Source organism: Streptopelia decaocto (genome assembly GCF_964273445.1).
Source record: "Streptopelia decaocto genome assembly, chromosome: 6".
In the NCBI taxonomy this organism is placed as follows: Eukaryota; Metazoa; Chordata; class Aves; order Columbiformes; family Columbidae; genus Streptopelia; species Streptopelia decaocto.
The window spans coordinates 31,944,272-31,964,919 of NC_138660.1; the positions used below are offsets into that span (position 1 = coordinate 31,944,272).

Genomic DNA, 20,648 nt, shown 5'->3' on the forward strand with positions numbered 1-20,648 from the left:
CCTGGTGCCTCAGAGCCTGGGAGCTCCAGGCACAGGCGAAGGGACATGACCTGGTGCAACCTGCCCGCTTACTCCACATCCTCCTACAGCATGTCTTTAAAGCAAGAATGATATTTTGAAGTTGCAAAACCGCAACAGGCTTTCCTTGAACAATACCAGCACTACCATAATCATATACCAGCAGTGAAAGCTACAGGCTGGCCCATTCAAAGATGCTGCTTCACAGGGGCTGGCAGAGAATACAGCCTTGTGCTCTAGACACTGGAGCAGCAATCACTCCAGAAGGACTTGTCACACGCCACTGAAGCATTTCAGAGGTAACAGACGCGGTGTTGCTCTGTTCTTTATTTGAAATCATTAAGAAAAGTGGAAAGCAAAAGGAGAAAATTGAGACTTACATTAAACAGGTTCCATTTTAAATGCTGGAGGCTTCATGTGGCTGCATGTTTCCCTGGATGCTGTGAGGCTGGAATTACCCAGTACCATGCAGACAACTGTGGTGTTGCTGAACTACAAACTGACCTCACATCCAGTAAGATGCTGAATCACAAGGTCATACGAAGATGACAGGCCTCTGCATCACACAGTTCACAAACTGCAGCACTTGTAGCTTCCAAACTAGTCTGTTCGCCATGCTCAATAATGATGTGAAAGGTGACCTCAGTGGTGGGCTCATGCATTCTTGCACCACCAAGAACCTCCTTAGATCAAAGAAAGAGTTGTGCCAGTAATTCCCACTTGGGCTGGGATTCTGCAATCACACATCCACCATAAACAAAATTTGGCATTTTCTTTCAGAGGCAGACAACAAAAATTTATTTCAGGCTTCTGCACGGATTTGGTGCCAAACAAAAGCAACCTTTGATATGGCAGTGAACAGCTCCATCAGGATCAACTCCAGGAGGGAAAGCAGTGGAAATCACTTCCTTCACATGAAGGTGAAAAAAAGGCAAATAGGATAGGATTAATTCCTTTAAAATTACTGTAAAATATATTGCCTTACATACTGCTTCTTGGAAACACCTGAAATTTTCCAAGACATTCAGCCTAATGCAGTGAACAGGAGAGGAAGGGAGAAACATCAGCCCAAACTATTAAATACTGCCAAAGCTACAGGTAACTGTAAGCAGTGGTTTGTTATGGGAAACAGAAACCCAACAGCTCATCTGGGCCCCTGGGAACTAGTCTCACTGAAAAAAGGAGAAGGAACATGGTGCACTGTACTTAGCAAAAACTGCTGGACACAGGGATTGCAGCAGGTGACAAACATGCTTTTCTGTATGTCTGTCTAGTGTAGATACAGCTTTCATCCATGGACATGCAGCAGTCAGATAATTAATGTGCACTTACAACATGAGTAAAGCCTTTACTATTACAAGTTTATAGTGGCCACATCACTCGTACAGCTGAGATAAACAACAATGAGTGCTGGTCATGCCATGTGAGACAGGAGTTCAGTGTAGTCAAGATTACTTCCCTTAGACAAGTCACAACGGCTTAATCTAGGTGACAGCACAGTCTGACAGCAGGGAAAAATCATAGATGACAAATTACAAGGAACGTGCACTGGAAGAGATCATTTATCTTCCTGATCTGCTTTTCTGGATCCCCACGTGCCAGGGAAAATCAAAAACCACAGAAGAGGCGAGGGCAGAAAGCAATCTTGCGGGTGATACACACCACCACAACAGGGACTTGCTGCGTACCCCCAGCTTGCACATTATGCTCAGGACTGCTCAGTCTAGCCTTGGCAGGAGAGAAAATTAAAGCCAGCATGTGTTTAGGAACCAGTGACTGAAGAGATCCATTTAGCTCACCAATCCATACAGAGAGTATATATAAAAGAAGCATCTTTCGGTTTCATTTCATAAGGAAACAGGGATTGTGCCACCATCCTACCTATCTGCCGGTTATTCTCCTTCTCTCTCTTTCAAACAGCATAGGTAACTCCAGCTCGGTGTGACAGAGCAGCAGTGTCCTTAAAGATGCAGTTCTTGCACTGTTGTTCAACACTGGACAGGAAACAGGCCCAAACTCACACTCCTAAGGGAGAAGGAGGCAAAACTTGGTCCTTTAACCTTTCTAGAAGGCTAGTGCCACCACACGGCTCCAAATTAGCACAAGTGGTTAGTGTGAGATGGATCTGAAAACTCCAGGAAGCAGAGGGGGAACGCAGGAGGGAGGAACAGGAGGCAACAAACAACTTGATAAGCAGACTTGTTGGTTTTGGTGCTCACAGAACCTCCTCTTTGGTGAACAGGTAATAGACACGTATAAAACAAGGAGCAATACAAAAGAAAAGGGAAGTTCCTATTTATCTGTTTCGTATTTGGTGAGAGAATTGGAAAGGAACAATCAATGACGTTCATAAGCAATGTGTCCAGGAGGAAATGCATAAATGAGAGGAGCTCCCAGACAGCAAAAGATGGGTAATGTTGTTAAAAGTCCCTTGAGTCTATTGATTCCTAATGACCATGAGGCTCCAAATCCTGGCAAACAGTTAGGTGTTTCTGAGAATTTTATCTCAAGAGCCCAAGAGGAGTTTTACAAGTTACCTGCATGCAAGTAGAGAGCAAGGGTGCCCCAGTCACTGGAGATCTTGCCCCATCCCCTTCTCAGCACCCTGGAACCTGCTGTGGGAACCAGCTCTGCTTATCTCATGCTGTGAGCTGAAACACCTATGCCAACAAGGAAAAGAGACATTCTTTCAGTTGGATAGCAATTTGGTCGCAAAGGAAATTCAAGCAGCCTCAGGGACCTTTATTTCTGGTATGTTGCAGGCTGGTACCACTACAGTCCAGCTTACGGGTTGTGAAAAGCCTGGTCTGAAAAACAGGTCATTTGAAGAAAAGATGGATGTACAGTCGCCTGGAATACAATCCACTGGGGCTGGAGCAGCTCGTACCTAAAGAGCTTCTCTGCTTGTCTGTCTGAGCAACCTCAGCCTGTGACCTGAATGTCTTCTAGTGGCACCTTGAGCAATCACAGCCTAAGGGTTTTACTGGTACAAGGATTTCTGACTGGCTCTGCGGGTCACATCAGCGAAGTCTTGCCCAGAATCTAAATGGGATGCACTTAGGTCAATGCCAGTCCCTGAAAACGAGACTCTGCTGTGCAGGATCCCTGAAAAAAAGCTACAAAGCTGAAGACTTAGGTGCTACCTCTTAGTTAAGAAGTTGAGCTGTATTTGTCAGGTGGGCACACCTGAATGGGCAGAAGAGAAGATGAGGATGCCCAGATGGCTGACTGTTGCACAGAGTCTTTACCACTGCTTATGCACTTCTATACGTTGCACAGAATGCTTGCAGAAAAGTTGTAGAACTGACAGTGGTAGTGCAATACAAGGTGTTGTGCTCTCTTTCCAGCATCCTCCTGTTGTAACTAGATGGCAGATGATGCTTTATTTATTTACAGAATAGTAAGGCCTGCTCAGCAAACATTCTCGATCCTGTTGTGGCCAGCAGCTCTTTCAAAGCACAACAGCACCCAGGTCTGTTTGGACTAGATGATCTTTTGAGGTCCCTTCCAATCCCTAACATTCTGTGATTCTCTCCCAACCAGAAGCCCTCCTGCCCTTAGCTGTGCAGGAAGCACCGTATTACAGCTGCTGTGCTTGAAGCTTCCACATACAACATCCCCAGTCAGATCCACTGCACTCTGTGCCATCCACATGTAACCAAAGAGCAGTCCTGGTTCAGAACACTCATACTCACAGCACTTGCGAATCCCATGAGTAGTGCAACCAGTTCTCTGAGCAGCAATTAAAAGCTGCGCCACTGCCTGCCTCTCATACTCAATTTACAGAGGCAGCTGATAACTAGGAATTTCCTAAGGGACAACTGCAGGGAGTGAGCTGCAGCTGGGACATCATCCCTGTGCAAACCATCACATGTTCCTGTGCCCTGGCTGCATTTGTTTCCCTCAGCACAAAGCGACTTTCTCCCCAGGTGATTCCAAAACCCCAGGTTACCTACTGCTCTGTACACTGAGTGAGCAACACAGCACAGAAACTCTTCTGATTCGTCATTTAAATGTCTGGATGAAATTTACAGTGCCTCACAAAGAGGGTAAAACTACAAGTAACTTTTTACATGGAACAAGGGATCACAGTTTCAAAGAGGGTGCCATATGACAGTCAACAGTTGGTTCAATGAGGCCTAGATAATTGTCTTTAGATCACATTTTAAAAGCCCATCTTCAAAAACCTCTTTCTCCAACACACAACTGAGAAATTAATTGCTTAAATTTTTCAGACAATACCAATTTTAAAGTGTCTCACATAAATACCTTCTGACTGATATTCCTGCACAAAACCACTGACAATATTCAGGAAAAGCAAGAAGAAAGACTTTCTGGTCAGAAGTGTTTGGCTATAGGGCCAGGCACTAGAGAGGATAACTGTGAATGTAAGTATAACCATCTCCATGTTGCAAACCCACCTGTTTCCTATAGTCTCATTGCCCTTAAGGATGAAAGCAGCTGTCAACATCAGTGAAGAGCTCCCACACCTGTGTGCCAGACCCAGGGAGAGGCAAAGAGCAGGCACAGCTGCAATTAACTTGGTGCCTAATCTCAGTTAACCTAAAAGACAGCAGTGATCTCTTCCAGCCTACAGAAAATAAAAGAGGGAAAAAAAAAAAAAAAAGAAACACACAGAGAAAAGATGAAATTAAGAAAGAGGTGAAACCAGGGAAGAAGCAGAATGCCATATTCTGGGAGTGGAAGCAGTCCCTTAGCGAGGTAACATGAGTCTCACTCAGTCAAAGCACAGATTTTCCCCAGCTGCTGCTCTGACCCAGTGCCTTCAACAACAAAAGTCCCCGAGCATCCTCCCTGCGTGGGGAACAAACATATCACAGCTACAGAACAGCTCATCCAGTGATGAGCTCACAGTAATTAATAATAAACAGTGCTTATAGCACAAATTATATTTAATTTCAACTATGCTTCAGAAACAGTAATTAAACCACAAAAAAATCTAAGCTGAAAAGCACACAACAGCCTGCTGCACCAGAACAAAGGGGGTCCAGAGGGTGAGGAGGACCCAGCAGTGGAGGAAGATGGACCACAGAAAGTTTTTCTTTTCCAGAGCCTTGCTGCTGTACAGCTCTCCCACAATCTCTATCACTGACTCCTTTGCCTCGCAGCCATCTGACACGCATCCCTCCCAGCTGGGGAACAGCACCCAGTAATGAGGGGCTGTATCACTTCCCATGGATGAGCAACCACTTGAAATCTCAGTAGCTGGACTGGGACTCTGGAAAGGACGAAGGACCCAGACAAGGACAGGAGCAGAAAGCAAAGCAGAACGACTGGAGGGCAGTTAGGTGATGGTGACACACAGCCCAGGCTGCTGGCCAGCCAAACCCATCGGCGCGTGGGCACCTTCACAGGTTACATCAGACTAAAATCCGGACTTACCCCCTTGCATGTGATGCAGGTGGTTGAGCTGGCAGGGAAGGATGTCACATGTTGGGGAACAGAGGCTCCCCTGTGTCCTAGCGCTGCCCCTGAGATCAGCTGGATGCAAACACCTCAAACCCACACGTCAGGCACAAAAATCCACAGGGACAAATGCAATTAAGCAGTGCAGCGATTTGGCCTGTGGACATGGACGTGTTGTCTTAAACATACCTGTAGTCCCCAATAACCCAAGGGAGGGTGAATGATTTCTATGCATGGGTTCATTTGCTTTGTGTGTACAGGTTTGTGTTAAAGTTGTATAGCTTGCATTTTACATGCTGCCCTTGACTACAAGAACTCCTGCCTGTTCCGCCAGGCAGACAGACACCAAAAAAACTGCCTGCAACCCCCTGAGTTCAGCACAGAGATAGTCAGGGAACGGGGTATCTGAGAGGGGTGATACAAACCTCCTCCAGTACATGAGGAAACATGATTGAACTGGACAGTCAGGAAACAACAAACAACATGACTCATTCTAATAGTTCTAATTGTACATGCCACAATGCATCAGCCTGTCCCCAGCTAGGATGTGGGTGAACTTTGTATATGCTAGGTGTGATAAAACTTTTTTTTTTTCAATAAACATTTCTGGTCAATACAAACTGAAAATTCACAGGTATATTCCTACTCTACACTTTCTAGAACTACGCTGAATGGAAAAGACAGCCAGGCCTTAAAAACTAGACTTTTTTTCTTTCTTCTTTTTTTTTTTTTTTTAAGAGATCAGTTTTTAAGACATTTTCAGTTTGTCCCTGTGAGTTCTGGACAGAAATAAAAGGCACATTTTGTTCTTGGGGTTGTTGCTCCTCCAGGACTCATTTGCACAGACTGCTGGAAACCAGGCTGCTGAGCTCTCAGCTGTTGTGTGCAGCAATGTCCTGCTGCACCCTGAGGTGGCTGCATTTCGGCAAGGAAGGACATACTGAATGGGGGCTGCCAGCTGAAAACAGTTATCTCCTTATAACTAGGACTCGGGGACAGAAGATACTTTGGGACCTCCCTGGATGAAGCACTAGCTGGTATAAATAGCAATATACTAACTGAATTCTTTACCATCTAAGCCAGACTACACGATTAATTTTCAGTTAGCTCTCAGGGCAGTTTCCCTGAGGCAGACTCCAGCACAGCCCAGTATAACTCCACAGCTGGGAGTAACAGCTGCCATTGCCCCAGGAGGCCAGAAGGAGGGTAAGAAACACAGCATTTCCCACAAGAACATGGGAGACATTTCTTCCCAGGATCATGGCACAGCCATAAGAAAATATACTTGACTTTCAAATCTGTGCAGCACACAGCTTTCACCTGCAATTACAGCCAACTTTTCTCTCTGACTGTGGTGCGCCGGGAGCTCGGCTGGGACAGCACAATCCTTTCTACAGGGAGACCTGGATTTCCCGTAAATATTAGTGGTTGAACGCTGACACTGATGGAAACACAGTGTTTAATAACAAACTCATTTCAAACCTCAAACTAAACTCTACTCTTGCCTTTCAAACAGCCAGGACCACAGTGGTTTGGCACATTTGTTATGAAGGGAAGAGGGGCAGGGGGAGGAAAGGAAGCAAAGATCCAAATAACGCTGAATTTCAGCAAACTCCCACAGCAACCCAGACCTGCAGGCCCTGGCAGCATCGACACAACAGCTGACCCCGCAGGCTGGTTGTAGCCACATGTACCGCTACAGCATCGTGTATCTACTCAGCACAAACGCTTGCTGTTTTCTAAACTGAACTACACCTTTACTGCGGAAGATCTTAGCAAAAGCCCAGTAGAGACCCCAGAACAACTGATGAAATCAAAATGTCAACACGTAACGTGACTTCAGACCGATAAGGTTCTGCAGTAATGCTGTATCTAGCTACTGTAGGACGATGAGATCCTTCATTCCACTACGTACTGCCCTGTTTTGCACTTTAGATTTCTGACTTTTTAAAATCCCAAATTTAATTCAGTAATTTTGAATAAACGAGCCTTGAAAATGACAAGATAAAAGCCACTGTTGCTTTAAGTGTATGAGCATTGGTCCTACCAAGATTCTGATGCTTTGTTATCCTCAGATACTGCAACTTTTTGTAGTCAGTTAGTGGATTACACAGTACCTAAAATTAGATTTGCCTGTAAATCTTTGCAGGATCAGGGCCATAAGTGCATATTTGCAAAACAGGAAACAGGTCAGGAGCAAGTAATGATTCCTTAAACAAACTCAAATCTCGACTTTCTTCCCTTATCTCACCTTGCAGTGCCAGTGATGCTCCAGCCAGCACACACTCCCACATAACTGATACTCTCCTGTCGCACATACTTGATTCCAGAAGCTATAATTCCACTAGCTGTGTTTGGGTGAAGCGATTTTACTGCAACGTAAGAAGACCACAGCATTATGTCATACTCAGGGGTACTAAAACAGAATGATGCCTTCATACTGTGCCTGCACATGTCAGAATTTGATTCTACCCATGGGGAGCAGCCCCAATTCCTGCTGAGGTTGTGAGCGGCTCTGGGTGGGGAAACCTCAAGCACAGGCCCTTCCCATGCACACGGGAACGTGTCTTTCCAGACGGGCACTTGACTACAGGGATGTTTGTGCCACAAACACAAACAACGGCCGCTCCCGGCTCCTCGCACCCGCCCGCACCCGCAGGCAGCAGCACGGCGATGGCTGCCCCGCAGGGCCCGGCGAACCTCGCTGACCCTCCGAGCCCCGCACCGACCGCAGCCCGAGGGGAATATTTACCTGCCGCCCCGCCGCCCCGCCTGCGGCTCCCGGCGCGGAGCGCAGGCCCGGCCCGGCCCGGCCCCTCCTGCTGCCGGGCGGCGGGGCCGCGTCCGCCGCAAAGCCGGCCCGGCCGCCGCGGGAAACGGCTCCGCGGCAACAAGGTTCCTGCTGCCGGGAGCCCCGGCGCTCGGGAACTCCCGGGAGGAGGTGGCGGGCGGCTCGGGGCCCCTCCGGCCGGGAGACAGCGCTGGGAGCGGCTCGGCGGGCTGCGCCGCTAACGTGCCTCCTATGTCCCCTGAAAAAATAACAGAAAAACCTTCAGGCTTTTCACTCCTACAAGGGGTAAAATTGCACCTCTCCATGCTGAGATTCTCAGGGAGCTACCTGAGAATGCAAAATACTGAACGGGTTTTTAAAAATCCCAGGTGCAAGTACACTTACCGAGGGGTGAGGGCTGCAGGGAGCAGCACAGAGTATTAATTCATATCACAGAATCACAGAATGTCAGGGACTGGAAGGGACCTCAAAAGTTCATCCAGTGCAATCCCCCCGCCAGAGCAGGAACACCCAGATGAGGTTACACAGGAAGGTGTCCAGGCGGGTTGGAATGTCTGCAGAGAAGGAGACTCCACAACCTCCCTGGGCAGCCTGGGCCAGGCTCTGGCACCCTCACTGAGAAGAAGTTTCTTCTCATATTTAAGTGAAATCTCTTGTCAAAGTGATACCCAGCAGAACCTGTTACCCAAAGAAAACAAAAAGTTACAAGACCATTATGAATCACCTGTTTCATTGGTATGTAGCATGGCATCCCATCTGAAAATACATGTCCTGTAAAAATAACCTTACGGTGAGAGAAATCCATGTATGGGTTAGGGATGTACCTGAATTTTGATGGCCAGTGTATGCAGATCAATTCTGAGCAGCGCTGCATGCGCATTTAAAGTCACGGTCGCTGTGCTGTTTGTCTGACTGCATCTCAGGAGAGCCAGCGGTGCTGTGCTGAGCAGCAGGAACAAGGGCAGTGCTGAAATGTAACTGCACAAAAATGTGGTGCTGAGCTGAGTCCGTAAGGAAGATTCACAATCCACAACAAAAGGCAGGTGTTAGGTTAGCTTCCATCAGAAGTTTTTCTTCTCTTCCTCACTCTATAGCCACAAATGTGACTGGCACAATTAGCAAAGCTGTGTTCATATGGGTTATCTCATTTTGGTGACAGCAAGGATGAATGAGAGCCTTTGGCATTAAAAAAAAAAAAAACCTAACAGTTTTTCTGACTGAAAATTCATTAGTCTTGGCCTTTACAAATAATATATTAACTAGAGCATCATACATTTCAAGTCCTGCTCCTAAAGATGAACAGCTTCTTCACCGGCTAACAGTCAAAGATTGATCTTTTTATTCTAATTCAATTGTATGCTCTGCAATCCCTCAAGGGACAAGGCAGCATAATCACTTGCCACATTATTTATCACCATCCATCCTTTTCTCAAATGGTACCGAGACATGTATCTCTTGGGCTCTTCAGAAGGAAAGAGGCTCTCTAGGACTCCAGGGTCTGCTGGTGCTTCAGAACTTCACCTCTGCTGACTGTGAACCGTGAGGTCCCTTCCAGGCGCCACAGACTCACACGGGAGGCACAGGGCACATGGGTCTGTCACCTGTGGGGACACAAATGTCAGGGGAGGAGATCAGGTAGGCAGTTCAAAGAGAAGTGTAAAAAAACATCCTTCCCCTGGTTCTGATTTCACTGCTGAAGATAAATTGCTCGTGTTTAACATTACACTCATAGTTTGCTGGGAAGTGGCCCATGTATCATTTTCCACCTGTAGTGGAATACTGATTTCAGGCTGCAGAAGGGCATAGATGCCATTTCTCCTTAGGGGAGGACAGCAGAGACCTTGTTCAAGAACAACCACCCTTCTGCTCAGAAACAGACTCTGAGAGACACTTGGCAGTCATAAATCTGCAAGGACAGTAACCACAGTAACCCAAGTTTTCCATTCTGCCTGAGAAGAACTTTATAAACCATAGTCACCATTTTATTGCCAGGAGGAGATTCCACCCCCTTTCTAAATTATGTTTTTATATCTGTGATCCATCACATATCCATCCTACCACAGGTTAAAACAAATGAATCTGAGAACAGGGCACTCTACATTTTGTTCCTCTAGTCTCGTACAGATTTCTCTTCCTGCAGTCAGTGTGGGATCCACCTTATCCCTCAAATGTGCAGGATAACACACTCTAATTCTAAATAAATATGAACCTTGAAAAATATGTCATTGCAAGTTCTAGATTTTGCAGTTTTCATTGTTTAAGCATATCACCATCCTCCAACATGAAATCACAAGCAGTTTCAGACATGATGCACTGGTTAAAGACGTGGTGGTGGCTTTCCAACAGAATTTTCCACACAGTTTGACTTCCAGCTTTGTCCCCCTTGCTCAACAACCATCAACATATGGCCCAAAACTGATCAGAGTGCATAGACCCATCTGGTGATTAACTGTAGGACAGATCATGCCCTATACGTCCACACAATGAAGACATAAAGGAAGTAATCTTCCTTCTTGGAATGTTTCAACTATAAGCTTTTTCTTAGCTTTTAGAGTATGGTTCTGGAAGTCTATAGAGTTAACATCAAAAGAGGGAGAAATTGGCTCTGTCTGTATCATGGTTTGACCCCAGGCAGCATCCAAGGACCAGACAGCCACTCGCTTACCCCACACACTCCACCCCCCCTCAGTGGGATGGGGAGAGAATGGAAAAAAACCTTATGGGTTGACATAAAGACAGTTTAATAGGATAGCAAAGGAAGAGATAATAAGAATAATATTAATAATACATAAATAATACACAAAACAAGTGATGCATAATGCAATTGCTTATCACCCTCTGACCAATGTGCAGCCCACCCCTGAGCAGTGATCGCCACCCCCCAGCCAACTCCACAAGTTTATATACAGAGCAGGACACCATATGGTACGGAACATCCCTGTGGCCAGTCTGGGTCAGCTCTCCCGGCTCTGCCCCCTCCCAGCTTCTTGTGCACCTGCAGCCTTCTGGCTGAAAAGACTTTGGCTTGGTATAAACATTGTTTAGCAACAACCAAAACAACAATGTATCATCAACATTCTTCTCAGACTAAATCCAAACCACTACACTATACCAGCTACTAGGAAGAACATTAAGTCTCTCCCAGGTGAAACCAGGACAATCTGCTTGCCCTGGGGGAGAGTTTGCAGGACCGAGTGCTCTTATTTAGGTCTAAATGTTTCTGAGTACTGCAGAATCACCTTCCACAGACCAGATCACTGCAGCATGTATTCCTGAGTTTGGCTCCTGTTGATAAGAATCCAAACGTCTTTCTCAAAACGGAATACTCTCCAGAACCCTTTGGGCAAATCCTTCACTGGCGTAACATGGAAGAAGCAGTGCCCATTTACTGCGGCCATTGAACAGGCTTGACAGTTCACACCAGCTGAGCGTTAGACCCACTGTCTTTCCCTGCAGCCTCTGAAGAAGGGCCCTTTTTTCACACATTTTAATTACTGACTCCCTACATAGAAGCTATTACCTCACAGAAAGGCCTTTAACTGGCACATTCAGCACAAGATGAAACCTTTCTGATAATTGTTCCTTGAGTTCATGTTTGTGAAAATAAATATCATCAGATGATTAAATTAAACACTGCAGCCAGCCCGGCTATACGCTATTTTCACTTATCATGTAGAAGGGGAGATCAAAGAGAAAGGCTCAGGTAGAGTTATTCCAACTCCTCCAAGTTTGGTCAACAGCTACCAATTGAACGCACTAATTAGCTTCCTGCTTGGGGTGTGCAGTACAAAATAAACCATCCTGAAATTGGGTGGTATAGCCATTTTCAGGCTCTGTAGTCAACTGGATGCAGAGCGATGACTGTCACCTCATTTCATCCGTACAGCAAAGAAGCAGCACAGCCTGATTCTGATTTCAGAGACTTTTAGGCCTCTGTCACCTTTGGTGTCTTGCGTGGGTGCAAGAGGAGAGCACGTGCTACTGCAGCGAGGAGCAACGCAGCTCTCCCAAGCTCCCTGGCTCAGCTGCTGCTTAAATAGGAAGATTGTTTCCCAACTGGAGTGGAGTTTTTGCTCAACGCTTCCCCACTTTGCTTTCACGGGCCGTGGAGGGCAAGCGAGGGGAGCGAAACAGCGGGCAGCACAGCCCCGTTCCCAGTGGGAGCCGCTGTCCTCCCGGGGAGCACACACACCCGCACAGCCAGAAAGCTCTGCTATTCTTCTGCTAATGGGATTGGCACCGCTTAAAGCAGTCTGCGAGGGCATTGTCTGCAACCACAGCAAGAGAAACATTATTCAAAGGCCATTCAAGCCCCAAAAGAAGCGGCAGAGCAGAGTAATTATCGGAGACTCTCCATTAACGAGGGCATCTTTGCTCTTTGTCTGTGTTGGTTTAATAAGGGCCGCTAATGGGGCCGGGGGAGGGGCACGCTAATGCTTCTAAACAAACCTCCTTCCTTTCCCCACCGCCGCAGTGTGAGGAGAGCTGTCTTTATGGGCGCTGACAGCCGAGCTGGGAGTTACCATATTGCAGAGTGACCTCCGGGAAAACTTGGTGTGAACCCAGCCGCTTTCAGCCCCATCCCCACCGAGCCGCTGGGAGCATCGTTTGGGTAGCTGTTCTCTTTTTAGCCTTTCCATATTTCCCGGTACTTCCCAGGCCCTTTTATACACCCCCCTCCCGACCTCTCTCATGTCGTCTTGTGACCCTTCATGGCTGGACACGACGGCACTGAGTGGCAGTAATGAGGAACGACAGTGCAGATTAAGTTCTCGCAGTAAAACCTGGGGCTGCTGTCCATTATCCAGCAGCTGGGACAGGGAGATGCTGCTGGGAAGGCAGGACTGGAGCCGCCTTCCCTTCACACACTGCTGGAGAAGGCAGGCTGGGATCCTGCACAGGCCAACATCTCCTACCTTCTGGCTGTGGGCACTTTTCTGGTGATGGAGAGATGGACTGAGGCAAAAACCAGCATTAAACTCCACCCCGAGGTCCTTCAGAGCTGCTCTCAGCAGCATGCAGCTAAAATTCTTTGAGGGCTCCCTGACTGTCCTCACCTTCAAACTCCAGTTGTAAGGGGCCAACTTCTGAGGCAGTTTGCAATATTACATGGCCAGATGCATGCTGGTCACTTAAATGGTGAAATGTGGACAAGAGGTGTCAGGAGATCTCTGCATTCAAACAGTGAACTGTAATGATACACACACATAAGAATAATGAACGATATAGCCTTTTTCAACTACAATGTGCAAAGTGGTGTGGATACAAGGTTGATAAATGCTAGACTCATTTTTAGCCAAGGAGGAAACTAAAAAACAATACAAGGAAATGATTCCCCCGAGTTTGTGCAGGTCTTTTACTGGACATTGAGCTATTCCACCTCACCTTCAAATGATGCACCCTTAAAGCACAGTCGTACCACACAACTGGCCCATAGACCGCAGACACAGCAGTGCCAGCGTACCTGTGTGTGTGCACGCCAGCAGGCTCAGGAACTGCACTTGAGAGCCATCCAATGTCAGTGCTGCCTTTTTGTTATGAGGAATGGTTTTATTCAGCTGAGGTATGGAATGACAAACTTCTTTGTACGGGCACCTACCCAGCCCTTTCCACTTCAGCAAATATCCTGGTGCTAAAGGTTTATCACAAGCAGAGGAAGAAAGTTATGTGGAAACCCCTCACTGCTTAAACTACAAGACTAGGGTTTGAAGAAATGGACTCCACACAGGATTTCACCCTTGTTTCCCAAGGGCTCGGTAGTTTTGAAATTTTTGTGATTTTGGCCTTTTCCTTTTAATATTTCACCAGTAAACGCATATCTTGTAACAAAAGAAACTTTTCCTAGATACTTCCCTGACTCATCTCTATAGAATCAAGACACCTCAGGACAACCTTGCAAGTCAAAGAGAGAGCAATCAGCCTTTACACACAGAGAGCTAAGTCACAGGGAAATTAAATATCAAAACCTGAGGTCATTCTTGCCATGGTAGAGCTGGGAAGTGGATACAGTTCTTTCTCCAGAGTCTTACTGCAGTGTTCCAAGATCAGTGGTATTCCTTCTCCCTCTCTTGAAATGCCTGGAGGATCACACTCCTGAAACAAAACGACAGTCCTATTTTCAGCATTTCATTCTTCATGTTAGTCACAGTTTCTGTTCATATTATCTTTTTCTTTTTAGAAGAATAATCATTAAACGTATACAGAGGCACTGCCATTTCCTATGGACTTTGCAATCTAAATGAGTAAGTTAATATACTGATACATAAAGCAATGTGTTACTAGGAGCACGTGGCCTGGCCTCTGATTGGTGTGGGCTTTGCTTTATAGATGACTTTAAATGTCATCCTTCTTTGCCAGTAGCAGCTAATACAGTCACCTTTGTTGCAAACGAAGATACTTGAACAAAAACAAAATAGCAACTCAGAAGGGAGAACTGAGATGTCATTGATATCCAAAGCAAGGGAAAATGAATGGAGAGGTCCAAAAAAAAAAAAAAAAGTTGGTTTAGGAAAATGAGGGGTGGCCAAGGCAGACAGAGAGATTTGTCATGAGAAAGGGGAGTTTTGAGACCCCACATGAGCAAAAGCTCAGTGAGCAGCTTGTGCGTGGCAGGCTGAGAGGACATGGTCCCGTGGTAGAAAGGAGGAGAACTAGCGGCACTGACAGAGATAGGATGGGCGATGAGAGGCTGGTGGGTCTGTTTCTTGGAACTTCAGCCAAAACAGTACAGTTGAAGGTGAGTCATCTGATATTACAGCAAGTAAGGTCTTGGAACAGAAGTTTCAGTCAGAGAGCCATCACCTCGACAGCAAATCTTTGTCCAATTCATTCTCCTTCAGGTATAGTTCCCGCAGGGAGCGGGGAATTACTACACTGGACATTTTCAAGCCAGTTCTGCTTAGATTTGCTCTTTGACACCTATAGTTTATTATAAGGATATTTTCTCCCCAGTTTTTGCTTCATTTTTTGTACTACTTCTGCTAACATTTGAGGCTAACAGACAATGAGTGTAAATGGATTCCTTCCAGGTTGCTCTACTTCACCCTACTGCTGTTATCCTGTCACACTTTATTAAACTATCTTAACAGAGATCTGACCTGAATCCCCCTAAAACAATGAACAGGTCTGCATTGGCTATGCTGTTTTGGACTGTGCTCTGAATTATTTTTGAGCTCATTAATGTAGATTTGAGCCATTTTTTCAATTGCATGTATGCCTTGAAATCCAGGGGAAAATGAACAGGAGTAAGGAGGAATAAAAGATGCCTTTCCAGAAAATCAGTTGTGTATGTTTGCAAACTGTTGTGAGCAGAAGATATATTGAAATATGAGGCAGGAAGCAATTATTAATCTCTGCAACCACATCCCGGTTTAGCTCAATGTAACTTCCCTGCTTTGTCTTCGCATCCTTTCAGCTCTTCTTTCTCTACAAAACAGGTCTCACTTTGCCAGCTTAGCAAAAACCTTTCCCTTAAATGCCCTCAACTGGCACTTGTTGCACCTCCCCTCTGCTTTTCATTCCTGCTGGCTGTTCTCCTGGCCAACAACAGTGGTACAAGGGAGAAATAACCACTTAACAGCCAGATAGACCAAAGCCCAAGGAAAACAGGGGAACAGCATTAGTTGTGTGACATTTTTTGCCTGTCCATGCAGCCCTGTTTGGAAAGGTTTAAAGGCAGGAAAGCCAGATTAGTGTGGTGACTTTCTGCCTTCATTCCTCAGGCACGCTGTGGGCTGTCTGTGTGAATTTAGGCAAGCTGATTCTGTCTCCACATCTCCAACTCCCTGTTCAGGAGCTCTGCTGCAAGGACACATTTGAGAACACAAGCTCTGAGCAATTAGGTAGTGTGTGAACTCATCTCCTGACCAGTTTGATGTGGCTTCTGTACCCAAACAATCCAAGGACTGGGATCAGCAAGGCACTGTGTTCAGCCTCCCTATGTTATAGGCAGCCTTAGCAGATGCAGCTGAATGTTCAGTACTGTCATTTCCTGACACGTCTTTGCTCTTTTCTCCCTGCTTTTGCTCCAGCACCATCTTTCTCCATGCCCTGGTCCCACCCTGGTTTCTTAGCTTGTTTTGATGCAGTCCATGGTTTCTCCAGCTTCCCAGGCACTGACCTGATCCTGGTCTCAGGACGCTGCTCACTCTCCCTGTGAAGCCTTTAATACAGCAGTTGAGGACAATCTGTACTGAAGGAAGACAACACAGAAGCTGGAGCGAGATGGGTGAACAGATGTTATACAGCAATGGCTTCCAGCCCCAACTCCCCTGAAGAGGTTTGGATTGAGAGACTTGAAACTGATCCCATCTAGAAGTCTGAGATGCCAGAGCTTTCACACACGTAATCTGCTGACTCTGCTTAAAAAAATGTCTCTAACAACTGGCTATTGCTAGTTGTTGCTGCTAGGAACTTGCTCATTTTCTCGTTGGAACAGAAGTTACAGCCAGACCTTGAGTGTCTGCACTCCTCTACAGTACAGTGACTGTTCAGCTTAACGCCAGTTTAATTAGCAAGTAGCATAGGGGGAAAAGAAGCAAGATTTCCTTGCTGCTACATTCCTGAGCTCTCTAGTTGATGTTGTAGCTGTTCAAATGCAACTGCAGTTAGATACAATTCAGAGCAGCCTCAAGGGCCTCTTTCTTTACAGTACGAGCATGAACATGACCCACAGGTATACCTTTCCCATAGTTTGAAACAAATACTCTCCTGAGAGCTAAAATCAACCTTACTCCATGTATCCATCATTGTACTCATGTTCAGAATACATTCGAGAACATGATCAACCATTTTGTAAATCCTGAATAGTGTGTGGTATAACAGTCTCAGCTTTTTTCATTTCAACTTCTATTGTTAGGGTACAAATAAAAAGAAAGAAAAAAAAAAAAAGGCTGACAGAATTGTCAGGGAACCCAGCTAAATAAAAATGATGCCATTGATGTTCATGGAGATTAACTGCTTGGGTAATAAAGGAACATGACTACCTTGTCCAGAAGATTCTCTGTGGTGTTGTCCACAAGAGAGCAAGTAACAGCATCTTGTGGTACTTACTGTATCCTCTAAGAGCAAAGCCCAAGCAATCTAGCTTTATGTGACTGTGTTACAAGATATTGAGGAGGAAAACTTCAGCCTTCTGCACACAGGTATGTCCTAGTATGTTCTGTTCCACAAACTAGATTGAGCTATTACTCATAGTAATCAACAGCACTTAAGGTTGGGAAACCTGTAGTACTTCATCCCAGGAATCTATGAAGTCACTGCCTTCCCATCTTCAGCACTTTACAAGAGCCCTCTTGTACACCTTGGCTTCCTGAACAGCATCTATTCCAGCAGGAGAGCTTGTTTCTGGCTGGAATATTCCACTGAAATTCCTACCGTGACATGCATTTGAGTGATTATTCTGTCTCATATTTAATATCCACCTGTCTGTATGATCCTTCCTATCTGACATATTGGCTATTATGGTGAAGAGTGGGCTAAAGGCTCCCAGTTACATTGAGGCTGGCGTGACAGTGCCCAAAAGCCCCTCAGAAGGACGCAGTTCCCTCCTTGCTGACGTGGAAGAGACATCACGACTCTGAACACCTCTCACCTCTGAACTGGAAAGGGTCAAAGAAGCCTGACACTTCCATCCAGTGGTACTGCACTTGTCTGCCTCACATTAAACACTTCACACTTAGAATAAACTAAGTTAGAAGAAGAACAGTTCAGCTGCGTGTGCAGAAGCCGCTATTAGATGTGTGTTTATGGAAGCCACCGGCAGCCCTTGCCAGAATGTGCATCTGTGCATCACTGCCCTCTCCTGAGCAGACCTGCCCCTGCACAAACACGGAGCCTCGGCTGCCAAAACTCAGCAGCGCGGTTTATTTTGCTTTGCCTCAGGCACTGAAGGAACATGATCGTCCACTTACTGTTGCCCCGACACTCTGGGTAACCTCACTGAGCATCATAGTGACAGCTGAGCTACTTCTAAAGGAATAAGGATCTGTTGGAGTATAATTACACAGAATACAGGCAGTGCTCACAAGGATTAGAAGTCCACATGTCAACACCTCCAAATGATTAAATGGCTGTCATGTAAATTAAATCTGCTCTGATTATGCAAAGTTATTGTAACCTGGGCATTTAAGCTAGCCTATTTCAAGTATGGCTGCTTTTCAGCCTCCAAAGACCCCAGTTTCTGGTGGCTAATCTACTCTCAGCTGCCTCATTACAGTGACAGATCCCTAATGCAAAAAAACAGGGAGGTGGGAAAAGAGTCAGCCAATGTGCTTCGGGACGTTACCTTGTACTTTCAAGTCTCCTCATGGGTACTTTGGAAAATTCCCCTTGGAATACTTCTTTGTGCACATATATATATATATGGCACTTCTCAAGAATGCTTACGTGGTGCTTTCCTGCCTATGTACAAGATTGATGCCCAATTGAAGTCGCTATGGCAGGTACAGTCTGAAAGCTGCACTACAGAGAATGCTCCCTGTGTTCCAGTCCCCCATATATTAACAGGGATATTTCCTCAGAGCAAGCTATGAAGATAAATCCAGCCGTGACAGAGAGGTGCTCAGATATATAAAGAAGAAATTGCAGCTACAGCATTTCATTATCTGAGTGTCTCTGAAAGCCATGTGTAATTTCCTAAGCAGATAAATTCAGCCCTTCTAGTTTTGCCAGTGATGGAAAAAGGTGCATTATAGTCATCAATGCCACTTTACTTCCCATCTGTGTTTCCTCAAGAATTGTCCAAGATATCATGTTTCACTCTGACTGCTCAAGCCATGAGCTCCCTCTAGTACCAAAAAGGATTAATGCAGCCAGTGTCTGACATCCTAAAGGAACAGAGAGAAAATGTAAAGAAATAATAGTAAGATGAGGGAACTCTGCCCCTTTCCTTCATTTTTGACAGTTATTTGTGTGCACTCAGCTAAGCGCTGGCACCTTGAGAATTATGATGCAAACATGCCCGCAAGGCAGGATCTTATTTTACATCCTTCTTACACAGGTACAAATTACAGAAGTCCACCCTGGTCATCGGCTTTCACAGGAGAACAGTGTAAGCTGGCAAGATGATGATTCTGGCCTTAAAGATTTCTATGAAGGGGGACCACTGTGCTCATGGCAAAAAGAAGCATTGTCACCAGGAGATAAAAAGAGAAGAACAGAAAAGAACGAGCTCAGATAATAGGGAGGTGAAATAATCTGTTTGCAGAACAAAGCAATGCCCAGATACCAGCTGAAAACATTTTTTTTATGTTGGCTGGAGAAAGCAGCAGGGTCACTAATATTTCACAAACCATTCAGACCCTTTACCAGGGTTTGACTTCACATCCACTGAAGTAAGACTCTAATTGACCACAACTGGTACTGATTTTATTAATATTTCTTAAATTTAAATATTAGAAGAAAACCTCAAATTCTACCATAATGCATGTCAGATTGAAACCAGCTTGGATTGTATGTTCTCTACTCGAAGGTTAAAAAACCCAGTCAAATTGCTGAGTATGTGACTAATTTATAATGTGTATTTCAAAGGCTGTTCAAGCAGCAATACAAAGTAACAGCCACGCTAAACATTGCAAGTTCTTTCAACAAGCAAGCAAGTTAGGTAATACTTCAGGAAATGTATTTTTAAACAGCTGTCTTTGTAAAACAGCTGTACATACTATGAACACTTTCTAAGGTCTTGTCTCATTGAGCTGCCACATGAACACAAGCTATTTGCTTTTTATGTGATGACTGAAATACGCTTCATGCCAACAGTTGTTTATAGCAAGTTATTATCAGCAAATGACTGAGTCTGATAAAATAATTATGTGTTGTGTTGTGTGCATTGTGTGAGGCTATCCGTACGCACACAAATTTCAGGGGTTTTGCAGCCTCTGAAGTATAGCTGCTTCCTAAATTTGCTCTCTCTCCAACGCATACAGAGCAGCCAGCTGCACCAAAAGCTGGCAATGTGTAGAAGAACTGCCACGGATGTTGTCTGGGCAGAAGAGTACTTGTCCAGCACCCACCTCCTTTCATAACCTGTTGGTCTAAGTGGCCACCGCTCCACCCTCAGAAGCCAAGAACAAGAGAACCAACAGTCTGGGATAGAACATATTCCTTCCTAACAGCCTGAGGGAGGACAGGAAAGCGCCTTCTCACTCCTAATGCTACAGAAACAGCCGGATGACTTAGAGGAATTCAACCCGCTGCCATCACTGAGCTCCTACCTCTGCTTTCTCTTGCAGCACTGCTCATTAATTTTCCTAGCAGTCTTTTCGTCTAAGACAGGGACAACCAGAAGAAAAACAGGGCTCACGTCCATCTTCTATTTCCTTCCTTGTTCTCTCATCTGCTGGATATAGGGATGACGGTTGTGTCCCCTGCCAACATTCAGCTCTGTAGCTGTTGTTTCATAAACAGCAACACC

General features: G+C 45.6%; 2 protein-coding genes across 5 annotated transcripts in view; both read right to left on the reverse strand.

The window, feature by feature from the left end:
- PLEKHM3 (pleckstrin homology domain containing M3) overlaps positions 1-7,757 on the reverse strand; it is an 83,966-nt gene extending 76,209 nt beyond the window's left edge. For 3 of the 4 annotated variants that reach the window (XR_014184477.1, XM_082056964.1, XM_082056966.1), the window contains exons 1-2: positions 2,556-2,578; positions 1,900-2,043 (exon numbers count right to left, since the gene is read on the reverse strand). The gene's annotated coding sequence lies outside the window, so the exon portion shown is untranslated. Of the gene's footprint in view, positions 1-1,899; positions 2,044-2,555; positions 2,579-7,696 lie in introns of those variants that run through there. The other variant, XM_082056965.1, reaches the window with a different exon arrangement.
- A 1,326-nt stretch (positions 7,758-9,083) lies between these two features.
- CARF (calcium responsive transcription factor) overlaps positions 9,084-20,648 on the reverse strand; it is a 50,851-nt gene continuing 39,286 nt past the window's right edge. Inside the window, exons 15-16 of the mRNA XM_082056303.1 lie at positions 14,203-14,329; positions 9,084-9,837 (exon numbers count right to left, since the gene is read on the reverse strand). Coding sequence (XP_081912429.1) covers positions 9,803-9,837; positions 14,203-14,329 — 162 coding nt within the window. The 3' untranslated portion in view covers positions 9,084-9,802. The remainder of the gene's footprint in view (positions 9,838-14,202; positions 14,330-20,648) is intronic.